Consider the following 12,515-nt stretch of genomic DNA (forward strand, 5'->3'; position numbering starts at 1 on the left):
AAAAGTGAGTAAAAAAAAAAGTCACATAAAATAGGATAGGTACTGTTTATTTGAAGTTTTGCATGGTAAACCATGTTTGTTCAAGGGGCAGAGAGTATGAAACTGAATCTTACAGATAATAATGAGACATAAAACATATGATCGTCCAGCTCTTGTAGCTCAGTTGGTTAGAGCACCCGTTTAGTAAGCGGGAGGTCTTGAGTTCGACTCTCAACAAGAGCATATTTTAATCCCCAATACCTTCTTTTAATTTACTTGAACAGAAAAGTAGAGAACAGCTGAATACTTTTTAATGAATAGCAGCAAATGCATAATGATGATGTAAGAACTGTGAACATGCAGTGCCCAACATAATTTTTACGTAAAAAAGAAGGGGAGAATGAGAAGAGCAAGTAAACATCTTGTATCTTTCAACACACTTTAATAAAGAGGTTTTACTTTTCATCAAACATATTTCTCTTTATTGTATCTTTTTTGTGATCTGTACCTATTAGATATGTACAATATACTCTAATGAAGCACGTGCCTTACAACTTCAGAAATATCTGAATCAATCAAAACAAGAAAAAATTACAAGATATGGAGGAAACTTCCAATTACCCCCACCCCTTTCTCAGAAACAGACGAGAAAGGAATGAAAAAAAAATTCGTACACGTAACAATGTATCACCAATTTATTTCTTGATTTTCCACTTTTTGTTGCTGCTGCTAACAACCATGTCATGTCCAAACAATATCTTTAAGAGACGTCTTCAAGCCTGATCAAAGACCTTTTTGCTGTGTCCCGTGATCTTTTTGTCACTTCCATCACATGAAAAGGTGTAATACTAGTACAGGTCGCAGAGGAAACAAACCTGTAGCTCGCTTCAAGCCAGGGCATGTTTCAAGGTGTTTGCAGCATCGATTGCTCCCTCTGCAGGTCCAGCTCCAATCAATATGTGCACTTCATTGATAAACAGTATTATTTCATCGCTTTGTTTAATTTCCTCCATTAGTTTCTTCAGTCTTTCCTCAGACTCTCCAACTTAGCAAACTGACGGAAAACAATCATCTCGTCTAATCTGTTTAAGAACTCTGGCCTGAAGTACTATTTCAACTCCTCAGTCACAAGCTATTTTTATGGTTGTAACTACCATCCTTCTCGTCATAATCTATATCAAAACCTATACAATTGCCACCTTTCTCTATCAGACTGTTTTCAGCATTCGATGTAATGATGAGGAGTGTATTCTTGAAGTTGACAGTTCTGCCCTTGCTGTCTGTCAATCCATCGTCAAGACTTTGAAGCATCACCTTAAAGACATCAGGATGAGCCTTCTCAATTTCATCAAAGAGCACAACAGTGTTAGGTCAATGCCTCACAGCTTCAGTTAATTGACCACCTTCAGTGTAACCAACATACCTAGGGGTGAACCGATGAGTTTAGAGATGGTGCGTTTCTCCATAAACTCACTCATATCAAGCGAATCATTGCTTCATTAGAACCAAAGTAGTACGCTGCTAAAGACATGGCTAGTTCTGACATCCCAACACCAGTTGGACCAGGAAAGATGAAACTGACAATAGGTCGGTTGGGATTTTGAGTCCAACATGAGCACGTCTGATAGCACGACTAATGGCTTTTACAGCTTCATCCTGGCCAATGACTCAGGTATGAAGTGTTTCTTCACTTTTAGGAGGCGATCAGATTCATCACTTTGGACCTTCTCTACAGGAATGCCAGTCCAGGAAGAGGCCATGTGCTGAATATCTGCCTCTGTCACTAGAGGACCGCATCTCCTTCCTCAGATTCGGCCTTGCTCATCTCTTTGTTTTTGTCTATCAAGGTATGCATAGAGATGTAAGGAATTATTAATCTTGTATGTGTAGTGATTAGTTGAATTAGCTGAAAAATACAATTCAAAACCATATAGGAGGAATTAAAATTGAACATCTGGAACATCTCAATGCTTTCAATAAGAAATTAACCAGTCAAGTGGAATTTTATGCACCGGATCGAGAATAAACCAGGCACCTTTTCAAAATCTTGACCACGGACAGCTTCATTTTCTCCTTTGTGATCTGGCGAAGTTCTTTCTCCAGTTCTCTTGCTTCCTCAGGGAGCTAGACTGTGACAAGAGAACGGGTCATGACTCCATTAGGAAGAAAGGGCAGGACAGACTAAGACAAAGAGAGTACTCTAATACCGTGCGTGATGAAGTCGAACACAGGAACCAGTTTCATCAATCAAGTCGGGAAGAGAATGTGGAAAATGAGAATATGATTAATACCTGATATATGGGTGAGAAAGCTGGGCAGCAGCGACTAATGCCTCAACAGTGTAACGGCGCTTGACCACAGACAGCTTCATTTTTCTCCTTTGTGATCTGGCGAAGCACTTGCTTCCTCAGGGAGCTAGATGGTGTCAAGAAACAGGGCATGACTCCATTAGGAAGATAGGGCAGGACACACTAAGACAAAGAGAGTACTCTATACCTGTGCATGATGAAGTCGAACATGGAAGCATCTTCATCAATCAAGTCAATTGCTTTATCAGGGAGAAAACAGTTGCTGGAACAAATAAAGGTTCAAGTTAAAAACATATTTATGCTCTAATTGAGATAATCCTGAATTCAGTGATGATGCTCTATTCAGTCGCCGCTACAAAAGAAAACCAGTTTTTACTAAGAGTGTTTATGTCGGGGAGGACAGAATTAAAATCATATGAGAAAATTTTTATTTGGTTATAAAATCCCAAAGTCAAAATGTATCAACAACACGAGATTCATTTTTTTTTTAATAATTGTGATATCTGGGCCAGTTTTTACCGGCTTGCGTGCACTCGAGTAATATAGCTACATCAAAAACTGAAATTTCTCATAGGAAGGGTATAAGGTTTTCATTTTATCTCCAAAACTAGCTCACAGATTCCATAGTTCGAGTAAAAATGACAAGGCAAGACATGCAAGTAGCATAAGAGATTAAGCGAGTAAGAATGCATACCTATTCATAGCTTCACCACATCATCACTGCTCGCTGAAACTATACCTACCAAAACTAACTTTCAAAAGATCCAGGTAGTATGAAACATTACAAGGAAGATCTGGATCTTTTTCATGTATCAGCCAGTAGGTAGAAGGGCTACCATATCATTGCCAGAATGAGAAAGGCTGTAACCAGGATCCTTTGGTAACCTTCTAGTTTGAACAACATCTCGTGCCTTCCAAGCGCTGTCCCATAAGCCAGCTGCAGAATACATACTTGCTAGAACCACATAGCTGACAGCATTTGTAGGTTCGATATTGCACAAATGCCTGGCTGCTACCATTCCAAGGTCCATATTGCCATATATGCTACATGCCCCAAGAACTGAACCCCAAAGAGAAGCACTAGGCTTTATATTCATCCGGCAAATCAAATCATAGGATTCATTCAAACAGCCGCTGCGTGCAAAAATGTCCACTAGGCAAGAGTAATGCTCATCTCGTGGAACAATTTTATATTTTCTAACCATTTTACTGAAACAATCCCATCCTTCAGCAGTCAATCCATTATGGCTACAAGCAAACAGGAGAGACAAGAACGTTATATCATTTGGCTCAAAACCTTCACACTCCATCTTCTTAAAATATGAAACTGCATCGACTCCTCGACCATGCACACCATATGCAGAGATCATTGATGTCCATGATATTACATTTTTCTCTGTCATGTGCTGAAAAACATTGTTGGCATCTTCAATTTCTCCTGTTTTTGCGTACATATCCAACAAAGCATTACTCATCGCCACATCAAGAGTGCTCTGATATTTGATCGCAATAGCATGTAGTTGTCTTCCCAAAGACAATGACACCATATTGGCACATATGTTGATCATAGAGCATAAAATAATGCTATCAACTTCCCTATGATTCTGATGTAATTGACAAAAGAGTTCCAGGCACTCGCTGCTATTTTTGCCTTCACGTGCGTATCCAGTAATTAGCGCAGTGCATGAAATCCTGTCTTTGGTCTGCATCTTCTTGTATATATAATTTGCATTGGTCAGTTTTCCACATTTCACATAGGCATCAACTAATGCTCCACTAATAATACTATGCGACTCATAACCAAGTCGAATGATGCATCCATGTATCATACTGATTTTCTCTAATCCACCACACTTGCCACCTCCTACAGATGCTTTGAGAACACTTCCCAATGTGAAGCAATCGAGGATTATACCTTGTCTGAACATCCAACGGAACAGCAGAAATGCATCAATGTTATAACCTCGAAAAGCATATCCAGAAATCATGACATTCCAAGAAACCAAATCCCTCTCTGTCATTGACTCAAAAACACAAAAAGCATCCTCCATTTCTCCGCACTTAGCATTAAAATCAACCAAGGCACTCTGTACATATAAATTATCCACAAACCTGCTCTTCTGAATGCACCCTTGTATTTGCTTTCCAAAATTCATACACGACACGCTAGTGCACGCCCTCAAGACGCTTCCATAAGTAAACTGATTAGCCCTCACCCCATCCCTACGCATAGCAACAAACACACTAACAGCCTCTCGTGGATCCCCATTCTGAGAGTACCCAGACAAAAGCGCAGTCCATGAAACCACATTCCTTTCTGGCATTTTATCAAACACCTTGCGGGCGGACACCATGTCATCAAACAACGAGTAGAAAATGATCAATTTGGTTCCCAAATGAACATTTGAAGGAAACCCAGTAGTTATAAGATGGGAGTGAACCAAACGACCCTGCTTATGAGCCTTTAGGTCAATGCAAAGCTGAATTATATTCGAGTAAATAGTATAGTCTGCTTCAATAGAGTTGTTAAAAGCAAGTATTACAGCTTCCGTAAGCCTTTTGGCATTACAGAGCGATTCCATGGACGATTTCAAGGAAGGAAATTTGAGAGATTGGGCTAACCCAGTTAAATTCATTTCTATACGTTCTATTCATCACTCACATTGTGCTGCGCGGCCCGTACTTTTATACTTGTTTAAAGAAATAGCCTTGTTTTTCAAGCTTTCTGCTACGAAGTTCATCGAGAATGATCAGAAAAATTTACACCAAATTTCAAAGTAGAAAAGAAACTTTTTGTTAACCAATTGAAGATGTATGTTACTTGTGGTAAGCTAAGAGCTCCTACAAGCTTCCATCGGCTCGGGTCTGCGGCTTCTAAGCCTGTCGCTGCTACTGTCCCGGCGAAGATTATTGGTGCGGAGCGAATTACTCAATTTTGTTAACCCTCTAAAGCTTAAAGGCTGAAGCCCCAGTCTACTTTCTGACATAACTAACATTTTAAAATCTTACTGTCATGCTCTTAGGTCCTGTTTCTTGTGAAAATAATAATTTTTTGAAATTGAAGTTATAATTGAAAATAATAATTTTTTGAAGTTGAAGTTATAATTGAAGTTGGTCTAAAGATATATAATTAAAATAATTTTTATAGGTAAATATTATTATTTTTATTTTTTTATTAAAATTAAATAATTTTTCTTTTTTTTAAAAAATTCTGATCGCCGAACGCCTACTTAATCTTTAACTAAGTAGATGTGCGGCACCTGGCAATTCAATCACATTCTTGAACCATTTATTCACGCACTTGCTAAGTCAAGTTAATTTAACACACTAAAAATTACGGGGTCTTTTGGTAGGAAAATAAGTTATACAGAGATAGTAATATAAGGATTAATAATGCATGAATTCTTAATATAATAACTATAATGTAGAAATTTTTTTGTTAAGTATTTAATTTTTTGTGTTAAAAATTAGATATATGATGTATTATGTTTAGTTTAAAATTTTATAAATATTTTCTTTATAATTATGCCTTTGATTTTTTAATGAAATTTCTATTTCATTTAACTTGACATCTTAAAAATTAAAATATGAATAGTTTAGATGTTTGAAGTGCATAGACCCTTTATCAAATAATCTACGGACCTCTATCATAATATGAAATACATATTATGGTGAGACATTATCGTTCAAATGCTTGTTAGAACCCCATATATCTTTTTCTTTCAATCTGCTACTGTTTATCTTCACGATCATTTATGTGGGTTTTTTTAATCAAATATAATTTTATCACATTTAATTAATTCTTCAACAAAACAAACATACGAATTGTATTCAACTAATTCTTGAATAAAATAACATGAAATTAATCCTAAAAGCTTCACATGAAATAACATGAAAGTATTTTTTGTTCTAGTAGCTTCACTTGGCCCTCCAAACATCCTAAGAAAGCTGATAGCTTTGGCCTAACATGATTTATGAAGATTAAAATGATTTCGGATAGCGATGAAAATTGCATTTTCTATTAATTAGTTGGATAAAAGAAAAAATTAGTAAAAGAGATTGAGTCGTAATTTAGTTATTTTATTCTCTTATTCATGTATGATTTGATCTTGTATAAGTAATTCCTGTGTTTCCTCAGTATAAGATAATATATCCTATGTTGTATTAGTTATACAAAGATAAAGAGGGATTAAATTGAGTCGTGCAATCAAACAATGTACTAGATTGGATTAAATTTTAATGCATGCACTATTTCAATTAATACATCCTACCAAATGTGTCCTAAGAAGTCGTTTGTAGAAAGTATAATAATAATACAAAATATAATGTATTATTAATGATTGTATTAGTAATGTTTGTGTTAGCCATGTTTGCTTTAATTATGTGTATTTTTCTAATTCAGTGTTTGATTTGATGTATTAAAAATAATATGAATTACATAATTTCTAAAAAAAGGAAATTTTTATAAAAATAATCTCCATATATATATATATTGAAAAGAATGCGAAAATATTTTGAGGGATAATTGTAGGAAAAAAAATACATAAAGTAGCATATTTATAAGCCAACGGCCACCATTTTCAAGCAATATAATTGTTATATATTGCTATCTGTTTCAATCCCATTAGAAAAAAAAAAAAAGAAGAAAAGAGATAGCAGAGAAAAGCAAAAGTAATTCATAGAATAACTTACCATTAAAATTGCGCAGCGAGCAAATTCTTCAAAGGATTGAAACTCACGGCCTGAGATTTAAATCACGGGAGAAGATGAATGGCCTATTCATAGGATTTGTGAGGCGGTGGTTAGGAGTTACAAATTAATCTCCTATATGAATTTGGCTTTATGTAGTAGTCTTCTACTTGAAGTCAAGGTGTGGTCCTTGTATATAAATAAAGAAGAAAAAAAACGTGAGCACTCCTAATTGAAAAGGGATGGGTTCGCAAGTAGGTGGATTAACAATATTTAATCCATGAACTAATGAGATATTAATTGTCGTGGGCCAAGGTTGTTATAAACTGCATGCTAGTGCTAGTATTAAATAACACATATAATAATTATACTATAATAATAATTAAATGATAATTATTATGATGAATCCTTGTTCTTACAACATTTGGTTTTCACCTGAACATTTGGACCCATCTGGATTAATGAAGTTGATACTTCAAGCTTAGTCGTTAAAAAAAAAAAAAAAAATCTCAACAAATCGTGAAGTAGGAGACATTTTGTGAACATTAAAATGTTATTAAATTTAAATTCGTACGAAATTCGGATTATATTAAATTCAAAATATATTAGTTCCAAATAAATATTGCGGATTAATATAATTGAATTAATTATTTAAGTCCAAATGAGTATGGATTTAAATAAGATCCAAAATTTATTGGGTTAGTCCATTAATTTGGGCTACAAATGATGAGCTCACTTTACTAAGTCCAAGATATTGTCATTTTCTAGAGGCCCAAATAAGCGCCACGTGTCAAATGACGTGGCATGCCAAGTCAAGGGAAGGATCCAATAGGACCATGCCACATGTCAAAATGATGCAGCAGACCCATGAAATCAAAGCCCATAAAAGGTGACATGTCACTTAAATTTGATTGGTCAAAGGAAGTCCATATTCATCATGACTCTTCCTTTTCCATAAGTATAAATAAGGGTCTCATAATTCAAAAAAAGGACCTCAGAACTCTAACAAGTAGCAAGAGAAAACTCGTGGATCAAACACCACAATTTCTCTAAAAAGCTCAAACATTCAAATCAAGTTCATCAAGATTTAAGATCAAGACCGCAATATTCAAGAACAAGCTCAAAAGCCCTTGAATTCAAGGACAAGTCAAGATCAAGCCCCTTAAGTCGATCAAATCAAGTTCAAATTCAAGATCAAGCTTTAAGCCCTTGAAGTTATATTTGAAAAGGCGAATCAGAGGATCCATAGAGATTGTAACACTCGCATTGAAATCAATAAATTGATTGTTGCAATATATTTTCTTATCTCAATTTATTTATTTTCGGTCTCGAAAATTTTATTGTCCAACAAGGGTATATTTAGTCAATTTTTCAAAGTTGGGATAAATTGATTATCCATAAAAATATTCAGCAGTCCAACAACGACGCAAAATTATCAAACAACTGTAATAATTACTGGAATAACTTCTATCGTTGTTGAGAAAATTTATACTTTATAATTGCACCTCCCAATGGAAAGCTATAGAAACCTAGATTTTTTTTTCTTCTTTGATGGTCATTTTATTTTTCTCCTTCAAAAAAGGTTTTGTCCAAACAAAACTGAGAACTAACAATGTTTGGGGTTTCAACTTTAAGGGTGTGTTTGGTATGAAGGAAAATGTTTTCATGAAAAAGAAGCTAGATTCTTTTTTTTTTTCTTAATGTTTGGTTGACGAGTGGGAGTATTTTCTAGTGTTCGATTTGTGAGTGAAAAATATTTTTTAGAAGTATTTTTTTAGTGTTTGGATAAAGAGTAGAAAATACATTTTAGAAAAATAATTTCTAATCTAAAATCAACCCCGACAACCATTCGGATCCCGACCCCAACTTTGACTCTCGATTTGGGACTTGACCGCGACACTCGATTTGGGACTTGACCTTGACTGTTGATCCAGTCTCCCATCCCGATAACTGAATTAGGATCCGACACCGACTCCTGATGTGATACTCAACTCTATCTCAACTCCTGACCCGATACCCGACATAGGACCCAACCTAAACTACCAACCCTGACACCAAACCTGATCCTCAATTGATGTTGCTCAATTTACACTTCTAAATAAAGCATAAAACGGACGTTGATCAAATATAAAACCCAACTAGATTGGGGTTTGTCCCATAGGATATAGGCCGAATATCAATCAACGCGTTCATCGCAGCAAATCAATAACAATTTTCAGTAAGAAAGAAAGGGTTTTGTGAATCAAAACTTCAATAGTAACAATTGTTGACTTTTTAAGATTTGTAATCAATAAGACACTAGGATTGTGTTCCCCATAACTTCATAACTACATAGGTTGTTTGTGTTAGCAACTTATTTTGATGTGTTGCATGCAAAATCTAACAAGATAGGCTCATCTAAACATCTCTTGACCTTAATTAGATGAATATCACTCTATTCCTCGCGGTCTCCGAGTGTTTCAATTCTAACTTTTGTCCTTGATCTCAAATTAACTTTCTCTACGAAGGCTCAAGTTATTAGATGAAGGTTGATAGCTTCAAATCTCTAATGTTATTTTCTTTTTCTAATCACTACCTCTCTCTCAAGCAAGTCTAGAATTCAGGCGAGTTCTAACTATGCACACCCATTAGACAACAATCATACCACAAAAAATAGCAATACATGCATGCATACCGATCTACACTTAGCCTCTTTATTAATTCATTATGGATCCCACATCCCTAGTTATATTATTTAGCTACTCATCATTGTGGTGATCATATCAATATTCAATAAATAATTCATGATGGAAAAGCTTACAATAATCAAGTAATGAAAGAATTTGAGACGAATAATGGAACGAGAACAAATCAAATTATGGATTTAACCACAAAAGTATGATAAAATACGTTCAAATTATGTTGGAACAATTCCTAAAATATGTCTACCTCTAAATAAAACCCAACATGGTGTACTTATATATTTACATAAGTAAACCTATCCTAATCTAACTAGGAGAACTGGTTCGGTAAATGTCCGAACAGGTCGTGCATAGACCACACGGTATAGATGGCCTCTCATATGGTTAATTTCCACCAAAACTCATATCTTTCCTCGTGAAGAGTCTTACAACTCGTGTGTCTTGGACATAGTTTGTATGGAAATTGTATTACTTGTGTGCTATCCATATGACTCGTATGCTATCCATATGACTCGTATGAGAGTTCATGTCTCAGAACCTTTTGAATTTTTCCAATCACCCCACACATGAGTTAAGGTACACAACGCATGTTCTTCAAGCGATCCATATAGGAGCTCGTGTGCTTTCACTTAGTATCTTTGTCAGCTTTTCTGCCATATGTGGCTTCGAACTTTAGTCTTCTGTAAAACTAATAAAACACTTCATTTTCAAATAAAAATACCTTTGTACTTGCAAATATTCATAGTTTTAAGATCGTAAGTTCACCACACATCACCGATCCTAGATCTGATCCTGAATTCTGACCCCAACACCCGATCGAGTCTTGATCTCAACTTCCAACTCTATACTCGAGACCTAACCTTAACTTCAAAATCAGTACTTGAGTCGGGGTTAGAGTAGGGAGATAGGTCTCGAGTCAATGTCGGAGTTAGACTCAGAGGTTGGGTCGAAATCAAACCCTAATTCCCATCTCAATGTTGCATCCCAAATTAGTGTTAGAAGTTGTTCTTAGACTGGATTTAGGGTCGGATAGTCTTGGGTTTTGAAGCAAGGTCATTTGAACCCAAGTCAAGTTTGGGAGTAGGATATCTAATTGAGGTTGGATCCCATGTCCTATGTCATAGATTAGGATTGAGAGTCGGGTCTCAGGTCGGGAGTCAGAGGTCGAGATTGAGAGTTGGTCTCAAATTAAGGTCAGAAGTCTGATCTTGAGTCGAGAATGAAGAATTAGTGTCGAGAATCAGATTTCGAGTTAGTCTCGAGAATCGATACTCAAGACTTGATTAGAGAAAAAAGTTAAAAGGTAAGAAATTGAATTTTTTTTTAATAAAATATATGTTTTTCTTACTTTTTGAATGAAAATCACTTTCCTTAAATATAAGAAAATTAAGGTCATTGGGAAAAAATATCTTTCAAAATATTTAAGCCACAAAATCACTTTTCCTAATCAGTGTAAAATAAGTTCATTCAGGAAAAAAAAACCATCCTCCAAAACATCTAAGCCAACCAAAATTGACAAACATTTGTTTTGCTTCATACCAAACACACTGTTCAGAGAAAATTTTGGTGCTAGCCACAACCACCGTAGTACTCGCCGGCGAAGCCAGATATCTATACCAGAGTTCGGAGTAGCTCGACACTTCGGGCTTAAACTATCCACCAAATCAAACAAAGTAGTAATTGTACAACTGTCGTGTCCTCCTTTCTTTATCTTTTTTGCTGATATTGAAAGAATATATTTCTTGATGAATATAGTTTACAATACAATTATATATATAGTTGTACATCTATAAATGAGAAGATAAGGCTAAACTTCTAACAGTAGTTATCCTGTACAATAATAATCCATAAGAATTTAAATAATTAATTGTCACTTATCACTCCCCCTCAAGCGATGCACAATCTGGAAGAATGCAGAGCTTGTCGCGTAGGAACAACAATCTTGGTGAAGAAAGTGCCTTGGTCAATAAATCAGCAAGTTGATATTGAGTAGGGACGTATTGAACCTGAAGAACACTTGCGGCAACCTTTTCATGAACAAAGTGAATATCAATTTCAACATGCTTGGTACGAGCGTGCTGAACAGGATTGAGTGCCAGATAAATACTGCTAATATGTCACAAAAAATTATAGAGAAAGAAGGAGAAATATGAAGTTCGCTTAGAAACGAATGTAACCACATTATTTCAGTAGTTGCATAAGCAACTGCTCTGTATTCAGCCTCGACACTTGATCGAGAAACAACATTTTGTTTCTTAGAAGACCAAGAAATAAGATTTTAACCAAGAAAGATGCAGTATGCTGAAGTAGATCGACGAGTGGCAGGGCAACCAGCCCAGTTTGCATCGCTGTAACATTGTAAGCCGTTAGTAGAGCCACCAGGAATAAATAACCCATGATCCACAGAACCTTGCAAATATCGCAGAATTCTTTTGACGACAGTATAATGAATGGCCAAAGGAGAATGCATAAATTGAGATACTTGATTAACAGCAAAAACGATGTCTGGACGGATAAAAGTTAAGTACTGGAGACCACCAACAAGGCTTCGGTAAAGTGTTGGATCAGAAAAAGAAGGAGAATCTTCGGAATGAAGTAGAGACTTAGGAGAAAGAGGAGTTGAAACCGATTTTGAAGATAACAAATTTACACGACTAAGGAGGTCTTTTACATACTTGGACTGACAAAGAAAATAACCTCCATTGCGAGCAACTATAGAAATACCAAGAAAATAAGTAACTAAACCTAAATCATTCATGGAAAATTCAGATTTAAGAGTTTGAATTAAAGACTTAAGTAAAGAATTAGAAGAAGCAGTAAGGAGAATATCATCAACATAGAGAAGAAGAATAGCCAT

At 35.6% G+C, this 12,515-nt stretch overlaps 2 protein-coding genes, 1 long non-coding RNA gene and 1 other non-coding gene across 10 annotated transcripts; 2 read left to right on the top strand and 2 right to left on the bottom strand.

Annotated features, from left to right (window-relative positions):
• The first annotated feature begins 111 nt into the window (after positions 1–111).
• LOC124895971 lies at positions 112–2,252 on the top strand. The gene is made up of 2 exons (XR_007052265.1): positions 112–1,826; positions 1,914–2,252. It is a non-coding gene; the product is annotated as an uncharacterized LOC124895971 (long non-coding RNA).
• TRNAT-AGU lies at positions 149–222 on the top strand. Its single transcript has one exon. It is a non-coding gene; the product is annotated as a tRNA-Thr (tRNA).
• LOC107859124 (pentatricopeptide repeat-containing protein At3g20730) lies at positions 2,015–7,135 on the bottom strand. Of its 7 annotated transcripts, none has more exons than XM_047406730.1 (5): positions 6,981–7,135; positions 2,983–4,738; positions 2,476–2,550; positions 2,271–2,394; positions 2,015–2,108 (listed from the first exon to the last, which is right to left on the bottom strand). In XM_047406730.1, the coding sequence occupies exons 1-2, from the start codon at positions 6,981–6,983 to the stop codon at positions 3,101–3,103; spliced, it is 1,641 nt and encodes a 546-aa protein (XP_047262686.1). In that variant the 5' UTR covers positions 6,984–7,135; the 3' UTR covers positions 2,015–2,108; positions 2,271–2,394; positions 2,476–2,550; positions 2,983–3,100. The 7 variants fall into 7 exon arrangements, with proteins under 7 accessions (XP_047262686.1, XP_047262685.1, XP_047262687.1 ...); XM_047406729.1 differs by having other exon boundaries at positions 2,983–4,750; positions 6,981–7,134; XM_047406731.1 differs by having other exon boundaries at positions 2,983–4,624; positions 6,981–7,133.
• Positions 7,136–11,936: 4,801 nt separating this feature from the next.
• LOC107858043 (uncharacterized mitochondrial protein AtMg00810-like) lies at positions 11,937–12,515 on the bottom strand. The gene has a single exon (XM_016702782.2). It carries the CDS (start codon positions 12,513–12,515, stop codon positions 11,937–11,939), a length of 579 nt encoding a protein of 192 aa, XP_016558268.2.

Source organism: Capsicum annuum, chromosome 2 (assembly GCF_002878395.1).
Source record: "Capsicum annuum cultivar UCD-10X-F1 chromosome 2, UCD10Xv1.1, whole genome shotgun sequence".
Taxonomy (NCBI): Eukaryota; Viridiplantae; Streptophyta; class Magnoliopsida; order Solanales; family Solanaceae; genus Capsicum; species Capsicum annuum.